Source organism: Melospiza georgiana, chromosome 18, assembly GCF_028018845.1.
Source record: "Melospiza georgiana isolate bMelGeo1 chromosome 18, bMelGeo1.pri, whole genome shotgun sequence".
In the NCBI taxonomy this organism is placed as follows: domain Eukaryota; kingdom Metazoa; phylum Chordata; class Aves; order Passeriformes; family Passerellidae; genus Melospiza; species Melospiza georgiana.
This window is the reverse complement of record NC_080447.1, coordinates 5,831,724-5,854,643: the sequence shown is the minus strand read 5'-3', so window position 1 is coordinate 5,854,643 and position 22,920 is coordinate 5,831,724. Positions and strand designations below refer to the sequence as shown.

At 42.4% G+C, this 22,920-nt stretch overlaps 1 protein-coding gene across 1 annotated transcript in view; it reads left to right on the top strand.

The window, feature by feature from the left end:
* Positions 1–22,920, top strand: part of GALNT9 (polypeptide N-acetylgalactosaminyltransferase 9) — a 131,825-nt gene that overhangs the window by 44,461 nt on the left and 64,444 nt on the right. Inside the window, exons 3-6 of the mRNA XM_058037039.1 lie at positions 1,868–2,034; positions 3,736–3,910; positions 15,070–15,267; positions 22,543–22,660. Coding sequence (XP_057893022.1) covers positions 1,868–2,034; positions 3,736–3,910; positions 15,070–15,267; positions 22,543–22,660 — 658 coding nt within the window. The remainder of the gene's footprint in view (positions 1–1,867; positions 2,035–3,735; positions 3,911–15,069; positions 15,268–22,542; positions 22,661–22,920) is intronic.

Genomic DNA, 22,920 nt, shown 5'->3' with positions numbered 1-22,920 from the left:
GGAAATCTTGCAAGGTCCATGTTTTTAGCTGGTGGCTCTTTCCTGTTACTGCAGTATTCCTGATGCACTTCTTTGATAAGCCAGTGTGCTCAAGAGGAAAATTGCATTCAAAAAAGAAATTCAAAAAAGAAATTCAAAAAAGGGGACTGTGTCAGAACATTCATGCCTCCTGAAAACCTCTCTCCTTGTTCCAGGCTTATTTTTAGGCTGTGTAAGAATGCTGCTTAGCCAGAAGTTTTTCACAGTGGTCCTCTGTGTGGCACAGGCTGGCAGTGAGTAGCTATGGTAGCACTGGAATCAATGATGAGTGCTCAGGTCTCTGAGCAGATAGTGCTGGGATCAGGAATTATGAATAATTACACTTTACTAGAATTCATAACTGACTTGCAGAGGTTACCCAGCAGTCAAGCATTTGTCACCTGCCCTATCCCCATGACTGCTGATAGTGGGGAAAAAAGTGATTGTTATGCCAAAGTAATGAGCATAGAGGTCAGAAAGTTTGATAAGAGCAGGAGAAGTAATTTTCTGTGATATCATTAGCAGTATTTTAGAGAGCAAGTTCAGCAATTGCTATGGTAATTCTGAATGGCTTTTTGACTGTGAGAACAGGTAGGTAGCTTTTAAAGTTAGCCTCTTTGCTAATGGGGGAGAATCCCACTGAAATAGGGCAGTGTGGTGTTACAGAGGGGCATGGGCTGAGCATTTGGGAAGCAGGAGCTCTGCTCTGTGCTGTGCAACTTCACCAGGCCTCAGGTTTTCTTCTCAAAATGGTCTGTGGTAAAATATATATATCAGTGAGCAGCACAAAAGCAAATTGTGAATGAGGATGTAGCAGCCTAGCAAGGCAGCATCTCAGAGGGAGCAGACCTGTTTGCAGATATTTCAGCAAGTGCAGGCCTGTACAACAACCACCATGTGTTTGTTCTTGCTGCACAAACTGTGCAGTCAGAAAGGGTGGCAAGTGCTCTCTCAGTGAGCAAATGCTAAATTTGCTTGAGCAAATGCTGTTTTTAAAGTTCTGCTGCAGTTGTGAGTTGGCATCAGAGCTGCTGGAGGCACAGCCAGGGTGTGCCACTGTGGGCCCTCTCCAGGTTATTTTTGAGCAGAGCAATTGATAGTCCTTTGGTTTTCAAGAGATGCTTTTAACCTCACAGGAAAGGAGAGCTGCTACAAATCTGTGTGCATGCACAGATAGCATAAAGCATGTGCATGCACACACCCTGTGTTATACACTGGGCTGATGGAGAGGGCTGCTCTAAACCAGACTGATTCTTTTGAGCCTTTACCACATGTTTCCTTGGGGTTAGAATGATGCCTTGTGAAGGCTGGCTGAGAATAGAGTCTGGACAGAGCCGAAAAATAAAGTAGGTATTCATTAAAAGGCCTCAATGGATTCACCTTGGGCAGCACAAGAGCCCAGCCAGGGCTACACCCAAGATGAACCAAAATGGTCACAAAATGGATGGCTGGTCATCTTTGAAAAGTTCTGGTCCTTTTGCATCTTGGAGTTAATTGTCCAATTCCAGCTTTAGCTTATGAAGTCCCATCCTTGTTTTTCTCTTTTCGGCCCACATTGTTTGTGCTCTTGGGCCTGAGATTTGGATCATTTGTCATTGGTCTCCAGCTAGAGAAGGAATTGTTTTGTCTCTCTATTCTCTGAGGAGAGCTCACCATTCCCTAATATGAAGCTCAGAACTACACACTAAAGCAGCACAGAATCTGAAAAATATAAAAGCTCGTAGCATCAAGAAAAGACCAAGTCTGCAAATGTCTACACGGATGAAGAGCAAGGAGATGAGGATGCTCTTCATTCTGTTTTGGTTCCCAGTGGCTGCCTGGGTTTTCATGGTGCCTTTCCCCTCTCCAGGTGCAAGCAGATGAGCTACCCAGAGGACCTGCCCCAGATCTCGGTGGTGTTCATCTTTGTGAACGAGGCTCTCTCTGTCATCCTGCGCTCCGTGCACAGCGTGGTGAACCACACCCCGTCCCACCTGCTCAAGGAGATCATCCTGGTGGATGACAACAGTGACAATGGTGAGCTTTGTCACTTTGCCTCTAAGCACGGTGCCCCGTGTGGTTTCTAGGTGTGAAATGTAAATGTGTTTGTTGATGGGAGGGTTGATCGAGCCATTTGCACAAAGCTGTGAGTAAATATTGACTATTTGTGTAACAAGTAAACATTATGTGGATAAAGCCTGTTGATTTCATTGAAATCCTAACAGCATGAATGGCATTTATGTAGGCAATCCTCATAGGACACTTTTCTCCAAATCCAGAGGAATATCATCATCAATAGAATAAAAGTTCAAATTCTGCTGCCAAAGAAAAGTGAGGCTACAGATTCTCTTTAAAGATAGTTTCTACTCTTTTATATGGCAGCACATTGTTTCTTCATGGTTTAATCCAAAATCCAAATATTGGTGAGCATATAGGGTGCTATTATCAGCGTATTTCACAATAGTCATTTTTGAAGATTCTCAGGAGACAAGGGACTAGTGCTGCCGTGTTTAAATGTGTACATTACACTTCTAGAACTGATTCGTCTTCTAAAATCATATTTATTTCCAATAAGTCTAAAATTTAGCATTTCTTCCTCAAATCTTTCCGTTTTAAGTTGCTCTTACTCTTCAAGATCCTTGAAGAGAAGAGAGAACTGGGAGAAGAGACAACTCAAGTGAAAATAAGTTCCAAAACCTATAGATTTAAGAACTTGTTTATGAAATTCAGATTTCATGGCAGTGTAACCTGTGGAGTAATTATGTGAGACTGCAAAGTGTTTGAGTCAAGGCAATCCTGAGAAGAATTGAACTTATCATTTCTCAGTGAACTCTTATATGGCTTTTCTCTGCCACTCTTCTAAATAACTGGAGATTTATCAAGTCTTTGATTCTAATGATAATGGTTCTACTGTCTAATATAGATCAGAAAAATGAAGTTGCTAATGTCCTGGAAGCTTCTACTAGTTTTTCTGATAAAGATATTTAGGCAAAAGCCACTTCATGAATAAGTTGCAGAGTAAATGAATTACCAAACTACATTGATTAAAAAAAAAATAAATAGAGAGACCATTTTGGTAATTTGCCTGTTTATAAGCCTCTTGAAATGAAGCTGAAAAGGGTGAATGAGTTCTGCTCCATCTGTGATTGAATGCCTGAAAATGAACAAAAGAGAAGTCTATTTGAGATCTTCAATATCCATTTAGTTAAAAAGGAAAGAAGCCTAGTATTGAAGAATCTTAATTATATTTAAGGGGAAACCTTGAAAATTAAGGGAAATTAATTGTGATCTGAATTACTTCTTGACCCAAAATCCATTGAGGTTATTTTTCTCACTCCTACTGAAGAGCATAAATCAGAAAAAAGCAATCACCAGACTGGCATGTTACACTTGCTTATGGTCAGAATTGCTCTTCCAGAGGCCAGTTGTAACCTAATGCAAATCATCAGAGAATCAGAATAGTAATTTTTTAAAATAGTAATTTTTTAAAAACTACCTTTCTGACAGTATACTCAAATCCATATTAAAGCTGGGCAAGTCTCTGGTGTGTGGGGAATTTCTGTGGGCTGAAACCCCTGGAGCTGCTCCATGCCTCAGCGCTGGGGTTGTATCTCTGGGACTCACCAAGGATTTGGGAACATTTAAGGACTCCTCTCCCTCTCTGATGCAGAACAAAACACAACATTGCAGGGCCTTTCTCACTCTAAATGCTTGTGTGGGTTTGATTTTGCCCTGCAGTTGAGCTGAAGTTTAACCTGGACCAGTACGTGCACAAGAGGTACCCGGGGCTGGTGAAGATCGTGCGCAACAACAAACGCGAGGGGCTGATCCGAGCCAGGATCCAGGGCTGGAAAGCTGCAACATCCCCCGTGGTGGGGTTCTTTGATGCCCACGTGGAGTTCAACACTGGCTGGTGGGTGCTGGCTGTGCCCAGAGTGACGGTGGCACTGGGACAGGGCTGAGGGAGGATGAGGAGGCTGTGGTGGTGTTTGCAGGGGACCCAGGATGAGGGAAGAGAGGAGAATCTTGACTCCATGTTTCAGAAGGCTGATTTATTATTTTATTATATATATTATATTAAAAGAAAATGATACACTAAAACTTCTAAAGAATAGAAGAAAGGATTTCATCAGAAGGCTGGCAAGAAAAGCAAAGGAATGATAATAAAATCTTGTCACTGACCAGAGTCTGAGACAGTTGGACTCTGATTGGCCATCAATTAAAAGCAACTACATGAGACCAATCAATGATGCACCTGTTGCATTCCACAGCAGCAGATAATTATTGTTTACATTTCATTTCTGAGGCCTCTCAGCTTCTCAGAAGAACAGATCTTAGCAAAAGTATTTTTCAGGAAATATGTCGATGTCCATATTTCCTTCAGCTGGAGGCTGCAGGGATCACCTCACCAAGCACTCCTGAATTGTGCTCCTCATTATTGCAGCATTGCTGACAGGCTCCTGCAATGGCTGCAAGACCATAAAAAAGCTGCTGTGCCTGGTCTAGCATGGCTCTGAGGAGAGAGGAGTAATTGGAACCATGATGGGTGTGAAATCCCAAAGCAGTCAGATGGGGAGGCACCATTAAGGAGGCTCTGGGCTGGAGGATTTCAAGTGCTTCTTTTACCTCCTCATCATTTTCTATCATTTCTTCCTAGAAACTTGAATACCAATCTGATTTCCTCATAAATTTCCTTGCAGTTACATTTGAGGGAAACATTAAATTATTGCCTGCAATTTTAATAGGGCTTGAAATTAGCATGACTTTCCCCATCCCATTTTGGTTTAACGGGCCAGAACTGCATTTGGAATAAATCTTTGTAGCACCACTTGGTGGCCAATATTTGGCATTACTGGAAGTTGGGGCTGCAGGAGCTGATCTGTACCATCAGCTGCAAAAGGACTTCTGGGACCTTTGGCATGTAAAACGTGCATTTTCCAAAGATAGGCTGGTATTTGATAATGATGATGCAGAGTTATGGTGGAAATGATTATGCTCTGCAATTCTGGGAGATATCCTCAAATTAAAACTAAAAATAGCTGTACTTACAACTAGAGAGAAACTTAATTGCAAAGGAGTAGAGTGTTTATTTTTATATGTTCATGAATATCTTTATAAAATGGGAGATGCAATAAAATAAGTCTTGTAGTGCACCTGTTTTATGATCATCCCATTTTTTTTCCTTAGGACTATGTTGGGCTATAATAGCAGCTGTAGTAATTTTCTAGAAGCTTAAGAGCTGGTTTAATTTATTTATTTGCTTTTAAAACAAGTAGATCTTTCAATTTTTTTTTTTCAAACATTCATCTAGGGTAACACCAGCTATGGGCCAGGATCAGGGACTGGGGAGAGCATGCTCTGGGTGCTGTCCCCAGTGCTTGTCCTGCCCAAGATGAGGTTTTCTGGGGCTTGAGGAGAATTTTGTTATCATTTTATAAGGGCATTGAGATCTATCTGATGTACTGTACCTGGGGAGGATCAGCAATGGTGTCAGTAAGCAGGAAAGGGCTTTGTGGTTGCTTTGGGGTTTTGTTAGGGTTTGGTTTTTTACTGTCAGAAAGGATTGAAATCAGCACAGGAAGAACCTGGAGTGCTCAGTAAATGAGAGAGCACATCCAAGATAAAAGGTTTGTGTTTTCTGCCCCTGCCTGGTGCACCCTCCTTCCAGCCAGGCTCTGTCCCTGCTGTGGGGCACTCGGTGATCAGCGGGGACAGAAACCTGCTCCAGGAGCCTCCTGCATCCCTCCATTTCAGCCTGGGGGCTCAGTGTTCCCTGGTGCTTCTCCTCTTGTTCTGCTCAGCCTTTGTGGCTGCTCAGAGCATCTCAAACCCTGCTCCACCCACTTCTCCCAGCTTTAGTTCACCTGTGCACATGGGGTTGCCTGTCATCTCCATTTTCATCTCATCTCCTTTGACTGGGAGGAACTGAGGTCCTTCCATCTGGACTGCTCTGCTTTTTCCCACCAGGTTAGCACTGCCCTACAAACTCAGCAATCAGGAGGGAGTCTCTTGTTAAAGCTCTGCTGTTCTATTCTCCCACTAAGTTGCACCTTGCATGAGTATTTCCCCCCATTTTCAGTGCTTATTTATGTATTCAGAGGCCACGTGGATTGCTCCCACTAAAAGCTGTCCATGGATTATTTGTGAGGCAATTAAAAAGGAGCCAATTCCTTTACCACAGAAAAGAGCATTTAGCTTTCTGTTTGGTTTGTGTTCCATCTAAAAGTCAAGTGCCTGCAGTGCAATTTAGTTTCCCAATCTATGGCTGCTTTACCTGCCTAATCAGTTGGCAGATTAATTCATAAAGAATCAAAGAAGGACTTCATCACTTTCTCATGAAATATGCAGGACTGACAACAAAAAAAACTTCTTTAAACAATAGTGGCCCATTTACAGGTGGCTTTTTGCCTGATATCATACTATAGCATTTTATGGGCTCTCACAGCATTGCTCTCCAGGGACACTTCTTCTAAACTAAATTACAATCTGGTAGGATATAAAAAAATACTCTGCAACCTGGCAGGTCAAATTAGCTATTGAATTATTTATTTTGCTGTGCTTAATTGCTGCTTTTTGGCTTCTCAGGTGTAGAAATATGTTATCTCAGAGCAGTGATTTTCAACTGACCTGTTCCCCTTAAGGCTTTTGATAGTGTGAGCCAATACAGCTGCTGTGAGAGTGGAAGTGGAGAGGACTGCCTGAAAGGGAGGCCATTGCTATTAATCCTCAAATGGAATTTTAAATTAGAATTACAGGGTAATGTATGTGTACATTTCACTTCTAAAATTCTACCTGTCCTATTGGAGCAGAACCTGGTCTGTTTTTGGTTGTTACTTGATGTCAGTGGGAGTCAGCAACCCAGCAGAGCCAAGAGGGAGGAAAAGCTGCTGTGCTTTCCTGTCTGAGGTGTAGTTAAGCTTGTTTAGTTCAGTTTTCAGAAGATTAGAGCATTCCTGCTCTGACCTTTGGGTTAGGTGCACCCAGCATGCTGAAGGCACCCCCTGAGAGCAGACAGAACATCCTGGGTGCTGATTGTGTTGCAGAACATGCAGAGCATTGTAAAAACCCCTGTCTTTGAGAGATGGGAAAGAATAGCATGACAAGGAGAAGAGACCTTCCCTACATTATTTCTGGGAGCAGGAAAGAGATTACACAGATAGGGTGTTAATTCTCTGGGTGAGAAAAAGGACACATTGAGTGAAGGAGAGCAGAAATCAGTAGGTGGAAGGCAGAAACCACAATATATTAGCAGCCATAAAGAGGGTGCTAGGAGCCATAAAAGAAGACATAATGATAGAGTATTATAGTTGCATTCTATCTTAGGAATTGCTTTTGCTCCTATCACAGAGGTGTTATCAGAGCACTGAATGGAGTTATGCAGTCCTGTAGTAATTAAAATTTTGCCAGACAAAGGGTGAGTTTCAATAAGGAAGCAGTGAAGTAAGAGGATTTAATCAAAAGATTTCAACATACCAGCCAGACAGAGCCTGACATAGGAAAGAGAACATGAAATACAAGTTGAGTATCCAACAGATTGTGTCACATACATCCCATCTTTATCCCCAAAGTTGTCAGTGTTTTAAAAATATACAAAAATGGTGTTTTAATAAACTAAGAAGAGCTAAAGATCTAGATCCCGGGCCTGTGGATGGTACTTTGCAGATGCTATTTTATACTGTAAGGTGTAATGCAGTTTGTTGTGGTGGCCATAAGCAATGGATTCTCAAAAAGGTGTGTAAAGGAGGAGGGAAGTTGATTCCTCTTAATCTTCTGCTGACTTTGGTTATCCCAAGTGCTCTGTAGCACAGACATAGTTGTGCTTTTTGGGGGCAAAGCCACAGGGTCTTTGTCCCCCTAAGAGCTTCCTGGTGATATTTTCATGCAGTGTACCAGAATCCAATCTCTACCTGCAGTTAAACTCCCTGTCCTCCTTTTCAAGCTCAGGTGGCTCTCTGGGGACATGACAAGGTCCAGGTGGCTCTTTCCTTCTAAATGAGAGAAGTGGTGAAGCTGAGATTACCTTTGCAGTCCTTCTGCTGTGCAGTCTCTCCACTCTGGAGCATTCAAGCACATCACTCATGCTCAGGACTTGTTCCACTGAGCATCCCTGGGCTCAGGCTGACATGGGGAACCCAAATGAAAAGGGAAGGACATGTGTTTGTTGAGGGAGTTCTTCCTCATCCAAAGCCTTAGGATCACTCTGGTAACTTAATGGAATACAAGTTTTAGTTAGCAAAACCAATATAATCTGAGTGGAGCATGCAAGAGAAGCCACGTGGGGCTTTGGGATCCATGGGAGGGTTCCAGCCTGCACACAGAGGATGTACCAGAAAAGCAGCTTTGACTATTCATCTACCTCAACAACCTAGAATGTTCACTGAAGCATCCTCATGCTTTTCAGTGGTGCAGAAAAGAGCCATTGAGGTTTGGCAGCCAAAAGCTGACCTTTAACTCTCCAGCAGGCGTTGGTGCTGAGTTCCCTCTGTTCCAGCTGGGGACTGTGGGTCTGAAACCCCCCTGGGCACCTGGGAATGCTGATAGAGATGTCAGGCAGGACAGATGGGGGAGTTCTCTTAGAGACCAAGGAAAGGAGAATGAAATTTATTTCTTTTTTAGTTCTCTGAACACTTATTTACAGGAAAGGCATTCCGCATTAAATATTCTGCAGATGGCCTCAGTGAAGAATTATGTGTGTCAGTAGATCTGCTTGTCTGCATCTGATAAATGTATATTGTCAGTGAAATGTGAGGCAGCGTGTAAAATCATGCAAAATAAGCTTTCAGTTTACACAGCTTTCTTTTTTCTTACATTTCTCTGTTAAGTTTATACTTCATGGTACCTGACAGTGGTAGAGCCAGAGTAAAATACGGTGTTAAACCCAGTGAGCCATAAAATCTAGCAGATGAGACCATGTTGTCTTTCATTTATGTCTTATAAGGACTCTTCCCTGACTGCTTGCAAGAAGAGGAAATTCTGATTTGTAAAAACAGGACAAAGAAGGTTGGATTTTTTTTAATGTTAGTCCTTTATTTTTTATTGGAGTAAAAAGTAGCATAATGATGGTGGAGAAGAAAAAAAAAGAGGCATGTTTGTCTCAAAAGAAGGCAGAGATCAGGGTATATACCCACATGGGATAGGGCAAAATTGGAGCGACATTTCCCACTGCAATCCCTGTCATTTAGGAAAGGATTTACTTATGAAAAAATTTAGAAAAAGTGACATTTGGGCTGCAGGGAGGAATTTATTGACAAATGCCTCATACAGCCATTCTAACCAAGAACTGGAAGGTAAGGTGTGCTTCTCAGATGCTGCATGTTAGCAAAGCATCCCTGGAGCTGTGAAGGCCATTGAAGTGGCAGAGCTGGGCTGCAGAGATCTGGCCTGTGGCATGCATGTGGATTCCCTTGGATTGTGTGCATTTATTCTGATGTTGTGCCTTTTTAAAAGTCTGCTTGAAGTCAGCAGGTGTTTTTACATATTTAAAAAGGTGAATTATATAATCATGTGCACCGAGGAGCTCATTACTAGCTTCTTTTTATCTGTTTTTTATCTGGAAGAAGCTGTTCTTTTTTAGCCTTGCGACAAATCAGGCTTTCCCTTTTGGCATGAATTCTCCAGCAATCTGATAAGGATGTAAGACAACACAGAGTTTTTGTTTGCTGTGGTTTCCCGTGGGGTTTGAGCTGCTCTAAATCAAGCCAGTGTTAAATACAGAATGCATATATGTTCAGAGATAGACTTACAATAGGATTAGAGAGGCCTGTGTGATCGCAGCATGGCCCCTGCCTTTGCTCTCAATCTTCTTACAGGCTCATTCTGTACTCTGCCTCAAATTCTGCCTTCCAACTCCTTTCCTGCATCCAGTGCTTATCTTGGGAGCACTTACTCTTTGAATCTCACAGAACCAGCGTTGCTGGAACTCCCAATAAAGTCATCATGGGTGCTCAACACCTTGGCAAATCTGCTGTTAATGAAGAAATCTTTCCACTGGTAGGCAAAAGCATTGAATGCATGTTCTGTTTAGTGATGTGCTCAACTGACTTGGACAAATCAAAGTGAATAAAATTGAAGTGAAAGTACCCTTTAGCCTAGTGGAGTCTATAAGAGAACTAAATTTATTGTCCTTTCTCTTCTGGTTTTATCCATTCACCAACAATCTATTCAGAGAGAGAGGAGGACACTGACAAATAGTTTTAGAGAGGATGGAAGGGAGAGGATCTTCATATGTCACTCAAATTCCAGTCCAAATTGTCTGCTTGGTTTTTATTAAGTGGGAAAAAAAAAACTCACTTGGATGATGTGAAGCACCACCTTTAAAGCAGAATCTTTTGATTATATTTAGTTTACTGAAATCCATCACATCCATGAATATGCCTGGGAGAACTTTCCCTCTTGCTCCAGTAAATAACCTCTTAACAATGCATGCTGCTCTTTGCCCATAAAGTACCTTGACTCAGATGCAAAATAGGAACCTAACTATGAAAAATGGAGATGGATCCCAAAATCCACATCTGGTTTATGCACCTGATCAGGCAGGGCTGAGTCCTGCCAGCAGTGCCATGTGGAAAGGCAATCCTCCAAACACGTATTGCAGCTCAGCAGCTCAGTGTGTTGGACATCCCTGGGCTTCAGCAGCCTTTTCCCCTCTTATCCTTTCAGTCCTGTGAGCTGCCAGAAGCACCTGACTTCTGCAGATGGACAGCAGAAAAAACAAGGCAAAGTGGAAAAATAAAACACAGGAAAAATGCTGATGTCCATAAAGAGGAGGGGTAAATCTACATAATAAAGTAGCAGTTTAAAATTAGGGGGGAAAAAAAATAGAAATTACTTGGAAAGATTTAATCATAATTCTTTTTAAAATCTGAAGCAATTACATAAAGCCAGAGTGACCAGGGAGGTTGACAAAGGATTTGATGAATGTGCAGCTCAGCTCAGCATTGCAGGGCAGCTCTGAGGCTGGGCTTTGCTAGCCATGAATAGCAATGAAACCCTCTCATATTCCATGGATTGCTCAAGATAAGCAATGCAAACACAGTCCTGTTCAAGCTCCCAGCCCTCCCTTATTGGCCATTACCTGGGGATCTTGGCAGACAGACAGACAGACAGACAGCAGTGCTGGCAGTGAGAGGGCATGGCAGGCTCTGGGATCTGAGTGTTCCTGCAGATCTCACAGAGATGAGCTTGGGCTGAGCCTCTGAATGGCCCATTGCTCTCTCTGCTGTCTTTTATAGGGCAGGACAGGCTGTGAAATCTCTCAGGTATGCAATGTTTAATTAAAAGGCTCTTCCTTCTGCATTTTTGCAAAGAGAACAGCTCTGGCCTGGATTTTCTCTTTCCATCTGTGACTCAGAGCCTACTTTCTTACTTGTGGGTGTGAAAATAATTTGGAAATTAGGTAGCTGTGCAGTCTGTCCAGATACTCAATATTTCCTTTTCCTAACACATGCAGGGATGTGATTTCCACACATCTGGGTACCAAGAGCGCTAGGAAATCACCTCCATGGGTGAGATGGGAGGTATAGAAGATGAAGTTCCAGCAGTTGGTTTCATACCAATTGACTCCATAACCTTGGAATGGCACTTGACTTCATCTGTAAACTGAGGGTAGAGAAATCAACTCTTGTTGAAGCAGTAATATCTTAAATATTTACATTTCTTGAGTGCAGAGGACTTAAACAGAACACCCATCACAAGGTGGTTTCAGATTTCATTGAAGTTCAGAATCTGTGATTTCACATTATTAGGTTGATAGGGAGTAATGGAATTCCATTGTGCATTTTGACCCCAGCTGTTGCATTACATCCAGAGATCCCCCCTTGTGCCATTCAGATGGAAAATACCAAGTTAGGTGGTAATAAATGTGAGGCACACAAATGGGAAAACAGAAATTCCCCAGGCGTAGAGTTTGGTGATAGTTTGTGTGAGAGCAGCTCCAGAGCTGGGAATGGATTGTTCTTCATGCAAAGAAGAAAATGAGGTGCCAGGTTAGCATTTGCAGGACTCAAGTATTGGATTAACACAATCACAAATATGATTAAGGGCTAAAAACCAGTGTGACTGTTGAATATTTTCTTCACATTATCCCTCTAACCATTATTTGGGATACACTTCAGCAGTCCAATTTTAAGATGTCTTGCAAAGTAGCAGGCTAAATTCCCTTTATATTCCAAACAGGCTCCTCTGGAACATTATTAATCTCACCCAGTTTCAGTGTCTACATTATTATGAGAAGCATCTGACTATAAAAGTGTCAGCCTCTGCCTCTCTCTGCTGAGAATGAAAGTTTGAGGCAATTACTGTGCAGGTGGGGGGTCCATTGCAGGTATCTGACATTAAGGGAGAAGAAATCTTTCTCTTCTTTCAGCTTTTTCATTACACAATCTCAATCTACCCTACAAAGTAAAATACTTGAAAAATGAGCACCCCTGGAGGATCTGTAGAAGGGACATGAAACCTCCAGGATGGTTTTGAGTATGATGGTTAAACAGTCTTGATTTGTATCAACATAAACATGCCATACGTTGAGGATTTGAGGACTTGGTGACCAAAGAATTCCAACCAAGAGAGATAAAAGTAGCTTGGAAAACTCCCAGTCTTTCCTTATTTGTCCCTCTTTTCAGGGCAGGTCTGGAAATTGGACCCAAACATAATAAATTTGTTCAAGCCATGGCAGTCAAGCAAACAATTAGTGACACCCGTACCTGTTTTCTGGTGTTTTGAAATCCTTTGTTTCAGGGTTTAGAGGGAGGAGAGCTTTATGCCCAAGGGTTTCTGTGTCCAGGCATGGAGTCACCAGACTAGTGATGGCATGTCCATCCTTCCGTATTTTCTTCTGCTGCTGAGCAGAGATAACATGATGGAAAGAACAAAGCAGATTCAGCTTTTCTGCATTTTTTGCTGCTTTGTCTGATTTGCAAGAGTTTTTCTGCTACCCACCCAGTGTTGTTTTTTTTTTAAGACTTAATCTCATAAATATAATCTCATACTAATAATGGAAGTGGCTTATCCAGATCTGGTAGGTCACACTGGCTCAATGGGGGTGCACAAGTGTGGCCTTAAACCCATAGGAATTGCGAGTCTGAGCCATGTTCAGTATCTTCTGCTGGCCTAAAGGAACATTTATGGTAACAGGCAAAAATGAGGTAATATTGAAATCACAAAGGAGCAATTGTCTTCTGACCAACAGCAAAAGAAAAGTGAGAAAAGATCAGTGTTCAAATCCTCCTACCTCTGTGGGTCTCAGCAAACCACCATTCCCTTCAAGATCCATGTGAGAGCTCTGCAAAATTTTCAAAGCACATTTCAAGGGGAAACACACAAAGGAGTGAACCAGTGGCTCTTTCTAATACTGCTTTGAGGAATGATTTCCACCCTTATGTAAGTCTGCTACCTCTTTGGATCAGTTTCTCTGTAAATTCATAGCAAAGTCAGACTACCTTGGTCAGAAATGAGTGTTTGCACTGAAGCTTTTTACTTTCCTTTTGGGATAGAACCTTCTGTGGAAAGCACATTGATGTTTTAAAGCCTTTTGAAATGCCTGAACATTTCCTGCAGTTCGCTGCTTTTGCACCATCTGGCACCTGAAATCTTCTCATCACCAAAGCGGTTTTAGAAGGCATAATGCAGCCACATTTGTCATTCAGACTAGATGTGATGGGGTCAGTCTTGGGAAACAGGATTAAAATCTTTGTGTAACCTTCAGATTCTTGCAGCCCCTGGTGTGTTTTTAGTTCTTCAGGCCATGCCAGCCAGTATTTAATTGCTGCCAGGAATCCTGGTGGTGTAGCCAGTAGGAGACCATTTAGCTGCTATTGGTGATGGTGTCTCTCAACATTTCCACATTGTGAAACGAATTAACAGTCTGCAGGCCTTAGAATAAGTATTTGGTCAAATTTTGTGTTGTTAGGCTCTGGCACAGCTTCACAGAGGTGCTAATTAATCTCATCAATATAATCTCATACTAATAATGGCTTATCCAGATCTGCTAGGTCACACTGGCTCTATGGGGGTGCACAAGTGTGGCCTAAAAGCCATATGAATTGAGAGTCTGAACCATGTACAGTATCTTCTATGGCCTAAAAGAACATTTATGGTAACAGGCAAAATATGAGGTCAAATGTTGTGTTGTTAGGTGTCACTATAGGACACGAAATAACACGACGTGCACATACTGCAAAAAAAGGAAGTTTATTTCTGACTCTAACATTTATAGATTTCTAAAAGTGACAGTGTATTGAAGGGTGAAAGTGCCCCCTCTCCAATGACACTGGACTGACTAACAGTCTATCAAATTTCTCTTCTTCCATAAAAGAATGCCAAACAATAAGTTATTTACAGAAAGTGTGTAAGAATGCAAACATAGAAGGCTTAGAAAATCTTAAAAAATCAGGGCAACAGTTAGGCTAGCTAAGAATAGAATAAGAAAGAATGATAACAAAGGCTTGTGGCTCAGACAGAGAGTCCAAGCCAGCTGCGCTGTGATTGGCCATTAATTAGAAACAACCACATGAGACCAATCACAGATGCACCTGTTGCATTCCACAGCAGCAGATAACCATTGTTTACATTTTGTTCCTGAGGCCTCTCAGCTTCTCAGGAGCAAAAATCTTAAAGAAAGGATTTTTCATAAAAGATGTCTGTGACACTTAGCTCTAACTAAAACCTTAGCTCCTCTAAAATCTCTTAGTTCCTTGAAGTTTATGTCTCAATAGTATTAGAGAAGCTCATGTTCTCAGCCTGCCAAGCAGGCCCTGGGGTTGCAGGATGGCTGTAACACCATGGGGGTTGCAGGATGGCTGTGACACCCTGGGGATGCAGGATGCTGTGACACACTGTGCTTCTCTCATTGCTCTCAGGGCAGAGCTGGCGCTGACGCGCATCAAGGAGGATCGCTAGCGGATCACTTTCTGTATTCTTCATTATAAACCCAGCTAACCAAACATTGTGCTGACAATCAATCAATCAATCAATCAATTATTAGTTAACTACTAACTCTTAACTTCACCAAAACCTACCTATTTATTTTAATTAACTTCAATAAAGCATCATTATCTCTGCTCTCGTTGCTCCCAGGGCGGAGCCGGCGCTGACGCGCATCAAGGAGGATCGCAAGCGCATCATCCTGCCCGCCATCGACAACATCAAGTACAACACCTTCGAGGTGCAGCAGTACGCCAACGCCGCCCACGGCTACAACTGGGGGCTCTGGTGCATGTACATCATCCCACCACAGGACTGGCTTGACAAAGGGGATGAGTCAGCTCCCATCAGGTAAATCTCCTCGTGCTGTCACTTTGGGCAGAGCGGTGTTTCCATCTCGGCTGTCTGAATGGTCACCACATTTCTCTTCACTGAGAAAAGCAAGGCACGGTTCTTCCCAAGAATATTCCTGGGTTTCGCATTCTCTGAACCTCAGAGTAAGAAAAAACTATTCTTATCTCATTTGCTGTGCAAAAGTAGAATGCAATGTGGAGATTGTTACCCAGAGTGATGGTGGTTTGTTCCCTTGGCCTATCGGGTGTGTGTGTCAGGACTGTTGGCTGACAATCACGAGATTCTGAGCAGGGGAATGCAGCTGAGTGCTGGGCAGATTCAGTTTAGATATAATGTAATATAGTCTAGAATAATATAGTATAACAAAATAATTAATTATCCTTCTGATAAAAGGACTCAGATACATTCATCTCTTCCCCTCATTGGGGGCAAAAATATCCACTATAAACAAACCTACAGGCTTTGTGCAGGAATAACTAAATGAGTCTAATGGCTCCACAAAAGCTGTGGATGTGTGCGCTGCCTTTCAGAGCTTCCCCACAATGTACACAAGTACTCTAGTTCTGAGTGTGTGCTTCAAGCACGTGTTCTGGCCATTAGTAGGAAAGCCAGGATCCTTTTCATCTAACCTTTTATTTTCCAGTGGGCTCTGGCCCATTGTGTGCAAGAGAAACAAAGGTGTTGTGTGTGGAATTACAATGTGGCTGGTTTCACTCCTGTTCTGTGGGCAGTCTTGATCATCTATCTAAACCAGAGCTTCCCTGGAGCATCACTAGGAGCTGTGTTTGAGAACTGCTCTTTTTTTCTTTTCTTTGTGTTTTTTTTTTTGTTTTTTTTTTTTCTTTGGTTTTTTTTTGGGGGGGGGAGGGCGGTTTGTGGTGGGTTTTCATATTTTTTTGGTTGGTTGGGGTTTTTATGTTGTTTTTTGGGGGTTTGGGTTGTTGGTTTTGTTTTTGTTTTTTTTTTTATTGAGAACTTTGCGCATGTTCAGAGTTTTCCTACTGGTTGAATTTAAAACGAACCCACATCAGACCATGTAGTCAGTGCGTCAATTTACTTTTCCCTACAAGAGAACATTGTACATTACAGGAATGGAATTTTCTGGTGAAAGGCCATTACAGGAATTGTGAAGGTGTTTCTGAGAATTGTTACAGTGGGGAAAAGTGGAACTGATGTGAAAAGGGCTTTCTCTTCCCTCCATTTGAAAATTAACATCTCCAGCGCAGATGTTTGTCTAACAGCTCCTCTGGGACATATTGTGCTGGGTTAAGGGCACTGCTGTTACCAACTCTAGAAATAAATGCTAAAAAATGTGAAGCCTAAGTATGCAGTTTAGGATGCTCTTATTTTTAAGACTTCTTAAGAAGGACACAAATTGCCAGCTTAAAGTCATCTTCATTTTCTTGTATATTGGCATCATCTTAAAGCAAGCTGAAACTCTACTGTATGGTCCCAGTGCGGGCTCTGGCAGAGGAGCAAAGCTTGAGTTTCCAGATCCTGGAAAGTTCAGCCAAGCACTTCCAACAACACACCCACCTGAAAAAAATGGCAGTGATCTTTTGGAAGTGAAAAGACCCTAACACACTGATCACATTTCTAAGTGATCAGAGAGATGGAGCCACCTCACAGAATCCTCCCCTCATGAAGAGTAATATTTTAATCTGTATTTCACCAAGTGTTGCAAATTGTACTCAGGTTCATTCTCATGCTCTGTCACTGCAAAACAGAGCTATACAGTAATATTAACCTTATTTACTGCAGGACAGCACAGTCCATCATCACTGACCTTTTGCTTGGCTTGGAACCTCAATAAGCAGGGAAGTAATTACTTAGGAAATCAGTTTTCCTGGATAACATGCCCTGCTCGCCTCACATTGTTTTAAAAGTGCAGATGTTTTATACCTGTTTCACTCAGCCCTGAGAAAGTTTATTGATAAAGGAAAATTAATCATCCAAAGCTTCCACTCCTGAAAGGTTTTGTGCACTTCATGACTCACAATTTATATGTGAAATCATTGTAGTAATTTTCCCATGGATTGCTCCAGTATTTCAGTATCTTCTGTTCTGGAGACAATGATCACATAACAGATAAGACTGAACTAAGAGGTTAAACCTCAGCAATAAAGGGCCTGATTTACCATGGACTGCCCACAGATTTATGTTCAGGCTCTTGCTGGTGCCATGCTGGCACTGAGTTGGGCTGACACAGGAGTGAACAAACTCAATCCAAAATCAAAAACTCAAATCCAAACCCAAGCACTGAGCAGGGTTAAAATCTAATGCACATGAGTAGCTGGCTCCCAAGAGCAGAGGCATCCACATGGAACCATGAACACTTCCATGACTCCCTGGGCACAAGTTCTCTAAAGGACAGGGATTTAGGAGAGCAGAGCATCTCCTTTATGGTCACACTGTAGTGTGTGCTGAGGGGCCTCTGAAGCTCTGGCACCTGGATGGATTTGCTAAAGCATTTGGCTGTTGTGTTGTTCCTGCCAGTGGAAATATAATGTGATTTTGTGGCTTTTAAGTGATATGCCAGTGTAATTATGGTAGTGGAAAGAGTGACTGTGTGAGTGTTATTGATGAAAACAATCAGGAAGTCTGTCCTTAGGGCTAAGATTTGAAAGTGGTCATGGTCATCAACTTACTAGCTGTGGAATATTTAAAGTGTGTTTTCAAAAGGAAGGCAAAGTCAGGCTAGTGAGCAAATTTAAAAAAAAAAATCTCAGATGTGACTTGGTTTGGTACAGGTTTTGGTTTTGCAACCAGCTTCCCAAATCACATATTGCAACCATGATTCCCATTTCAGTCCACATTGCAAGACAGAAACTGTGCACTTTGACGGTGTTTGAATCCATGTGCTTGTCCAGTGCATTCAAAAAATTTCAAAGCTGCTCATCAGCATGAAAACTGCAAATCCATTTAGTCCTTGCTACCACTGTCCCTCTTCAGGCTTTGTTTGCCACTGTTTTCAGCAGGCAGTGGGTTTGGTTTGTGCCTCTCTGTGTGTTTTGTGAAAAAATCTGGTAACACATAACCCTGTGACAATTTTTGTGGTTGGTGTAGCTGAATACTTTCTGCCAGATCTCCAGAGGGATTCAAGATTTTCAGCATTAAAGAACATGTGTACCCTGGTATCAGTGAGTATCAAGCCCTGGCATTTTTCATGTTTGCGCTGTATGAATAAATATCATCAATGTGCAGAATTGGGTGAGGCATTTGGAAAGCAGGGTCCAATTCCTGTTTTCTTCTGACACTACACAAAAGATGTGCTTCTGTCCTAAGAATTTTTCTGTTTCGAGCCTGATCCTCTAATTTCTTGAACACTGACTGTGATTCTACTCAGCCTTGCTGGGAAAGAGCAGCAACTGTCCCTCACACCAGTGGCTCATTCATGGGCAGTCATGTCAAGTGTGCACCATAAAATGTCACATCAGCTGTTGTGAGCTAAGTGACAAAGGGGACTTGGCTTTGAAGTGCTAACAAAGGTAAAGAAATAGCAAGAACAAGGTGTCAGATTTTGTAAAGATTTCTGATGCACTTTAAAGTCGGTTCTTTCTTCCCCCCCACGTTAATACTCTGAACTTGAGAACAATTGATGTTCCCTGAGCTGGCTTCTGCAGGCAATCCATTTTCCATGTTTGACATTTGAGATGGAAGATGTCTGTAAGGTGAAGATTTAAATGAGGATTGTTATTTTGACACGCTGTGTCCATTGCGTCATTTTCCGTTCGTGTTCCTGCGAGCACGCTGCCCAAAAATGTCCTTATCATCTGGCACCACACTGTGCAACAAAGGGTCTGTTTCACAGGGCTTCTCAGGAATTTGACTATGCATTGAAACAAGCTGGGTTTTTTAATACATGCTGTATCTTTTTTTTCCCTGGGTTTTGGAACAGCCAGGAAGGTTTCTGCTATTCTGAACTCTGGCTCTGACTTGTCTTCCCTCACCTGCTGTGATTATGATGGACTGCTCTGCATTTGATTTCTTGATCAGCAGCCACTAACATGAGAGTCATTAGTCAGCCTCACCCAGCCAAGCACTGCACAGCTTTCCATTTTATCTTCCTCCAGCAGCAGTGGTGCATTTCATTGTTGCATATGTTCTCACTTACTGCTTTAATATGCCATAGCTTGCTACCAGTAGGGATGTGCATGTACATGCACTGCATCAGCTGCTCCAGAGAGTGCCAGTGCCTTGCTCATGGACATAAATTAGAGTTTCATGTGCCCCCAGTGAAGTGTTTTCTGCTGCTGCTTCTATCTGAGACTGTGTGTGCCCATCTCACGTGCAGTAACAATAATGATGAAGGCAGTCTGAGCCCTCAGTGCTCTGGGAAGAAATCCACCTGAGCTCAGGAGGTAAAGTCTTTCATGATAAACCATGCTGCCATGTAATAATAAAACTGGGGAGTGTTTATTGACTGCTCACAGCCATCTTTTCAGTTTCTGGTTCACAGGAGCCTGTAACAAAGCAGTTTTGCTTTTATTTGTCCAGGTTCTGATGGGTGTCCTACCTGTTCCAAAAAATTTACTTCCACAGGGCATCAGAGAGTTATTCTGCATCCCTATTTGCTCTGCCTTTCTAGATGAGCATTAGCTTGTCATTTTTTCTTTTTTTCCCCTGTATCTCCTGAGCAGCAAATCTGTCCTTGAGTTCTGTTCTCAGGGCCTGGTGTGACTCTTTCTTGCAGAAGACATGAGCTGTAAGAAAAATAGAAATACTTCTTCAGGTACCCTGCAGGTTTCCCCACTTACATGTCAGACCAAGGCTGAGGTGCTGCTTAAGAACCTGAATCAAAGAAACATCCTGCTGGGAGAGGTGGAACACTCAGAGATTGAATGTGTCATTTGAAACTCCTTGTCTCTCTCATTATACCTGTATATATACATTTATGCTTATATATTTATTTATGGTTCTATTTGCCTTTGAATTTATGTGTTTATTGTGAGTGTTTGTCAGTTTTCCTGGAAATTGCAGTTGGCTGCTCAGGAAACTGTTTCAAATGTGACCTGATTGCATTGTGCACATATGTACATATAAATATATATAAAAATAAATATACATAAATATGTACTGGCCTTAAGGCAGGAGAGAAGGATGCATAAGGCAGAGGCAGACTGACTGTACCATGTGCAGTTTGGTCCCCATCCCTTTCTCCTTCACGGGTTCTTGGTGAAGCCCCCAGGGGAAGGAGGGGGATGCACCTGGCTGGAGAAATGGGTGTCAGCACCTGCTGGGATTTTACCCACAGAGCTCCTGGGGCTCTCACTGACACAAACCAGTCGTGACTCAGACCTGCAGTAAATGCAAATGCTTTTCTTCCCTGGCCAGTGTGCCCATCCCATGGCAGGCACTGCCCTCGCACACAGGGCAGGGAGGGAGAGTTCCCCACCAGAAACCTCTCTGTGCCTCTGCCCTTCCCCAGGGCATTCCCAGAGAAATGTTTCCCTCATGTCTCCCCTGCTACAGCAGTGCTGTCAGGTAATTCCCCCAACCTGACTGCGCTGTATCTTTCTCCAGTGCAGAATCAATACAACTCCAGGCTGCATTTTAAGCTTTTAGCTGCAAAACCCATTTTGCTGTGTTTCCCACATTGTCCTTTGAGTGCTCCTGTTGATCATAATTAATCCTTATAACATCCTCCACTGTGTCAAGGAATATCCCACAGATCAATTAAGTTTCACAACACCTTTGAGGTGTTGGTAAAAAACAGTACACTTTCTAATTGCTGCTTTCTCCTTCTGGAAGTGTCTCTGTTTTACTAGAGAGTGCGTGAGTGAGGGAAAAGGTTTTTTATACAAAGCAGGTTCATATCTTGTGCTCTGAAGTTGGGAAGTGCTGGGGGCACTCAGATTCTCAGGTGAGCAGGGGGTAAGAGGTGCCAACACAGCTGCTTTTGCTCTTGTGGCCATATCCAGCTTTCTGCTGCACTGCACTAAAAGTGGTGGATGGATGGACTGGAATATTTCAGGTACTGGGAAAACCCAGTTCTAATGGCAAGTGAGGGCCTGGAGCTTAATTGAAGCACAGCTTTTGAGAAATGTTTGTGCTATGTCAGTGTGACACTGTAGTCCAGTATAAAATTATAAAAGCTGGATGTGGTTCCTTCTGTCATTGTTCTGCTGTTGTTGCTCACTCCTGAAAACATTTTTTTTTTTTTCTGAAAAAGCTGTGAAAGCTTGTGAAGTCTATATTTGAATATATATAATGAGAAGGAATAAACCCTAGAAGGGAGAGAAGGAGTTGCAAAGACTCAGTAGCGTTTGTTTGTGAGTGATGATTACGTAAAATGTATTTCCCATTCCTGTTCAATTTACAACTGAGGGTTTTAATGGACAGAGCCTACAGCTGCAGCAATCCATCCCCCAGAGGGAGAGATTCCAGCACCTGAGAGCAGCCTGCAAAGCCTGGCAGTGCCATTCCTCATGGGAGCATCCTGCTGCTGTAAGGAGCTGCCTCCAGAGCATTTCTGTGGGGGAGACAGGGCTGGAAAAAGAATGAGTCTAAGCCCAAACTAGCATCTCAGTTTTGCAAAGCAGTGATGCCTTGATCCAGTGAAGTTTGTGTTTAGTTTTGACTACATGAAAAGGAAAATTAAGAAAGCGGTGCGTGTTTCTCTCCCTCACCTCCTTCCCTCTTTTATCATGGGTAAAATTTTAAAAATATACCTGAAATATTCCCTCCAAGGCTTATTTCATTGCAAACGTACTGAATTTCCTTACCTTGGTTGTGTCTTTCTTTCATTTTAGTTCCTAGACCAAATTTATTCCTTGTTAGCCTAAGATATGCTTTTCAGTGGTACAAGATGTGAAATCAAGATGCATGTAGGATATGTCTCATCCTGGGTACAGGAGAGCTCTCAGCTTTTTAGGCAAATCTGTTTCCAGGCTTGGCTCTGGGAAATATAATCAGGAAGATGCATTTCATCAAATAACTTGAATTTACAAATGCAAAGATCCTGGTGTATAAATATATGCATCAGAGGATGGAAGTGCCCAGCCAGGAGTATCCTGTGTGGTTTTTTTAGAGCTTTGAGACCACTTCTAACTAGAGACTGATTCAACAGAAAGTCTTCAGAAATTACAGCACAAACAGAGAAGAACTGCAATTTCTTGCATACATGAAGTGCCATGTGATTGATGCTAATAGATAAATTTAGAATATAAACTTGGAAACAAAGAACTGTTTAATCTGTGCACGTTTGTTATGAGCTGGGGTCTGTAAGAGCTAATCAATGGCTTCATTTTCTGCTTTGATCTCTCTGTGCAGGACACCAGCCATGATTGGATGCTCCTTTGTGGTGGACAGAGAGTATTTTGGTGAGATTGGCCTGCTGGACCCTGGCATGGAGGTCTATGGAGGGGAAAACATTGAGTTGGGCATGAGGGTGAGTAACACTTTGTGCATGTGCAAATGGGAGCTTGTGGCCCAGCAGAGCTGCTGTTGGACTGATCTGCTGTTGTGCTGGAGAAGTTGATGATCTGGAAGTGACAGTGCCAGTAAATGAATGTTCCTGGCCCTGTGAGCCTTGAGAGAACTGAATATGCTTTATTGGCTCACCCTGTCAGCGTTTGAGCCCAGTGAGAAAGGTTTTCCCTTTTCCCAGTCTCTTTCCTGGTGCAAACAGCCTCTCTGAGTCTCCATGTG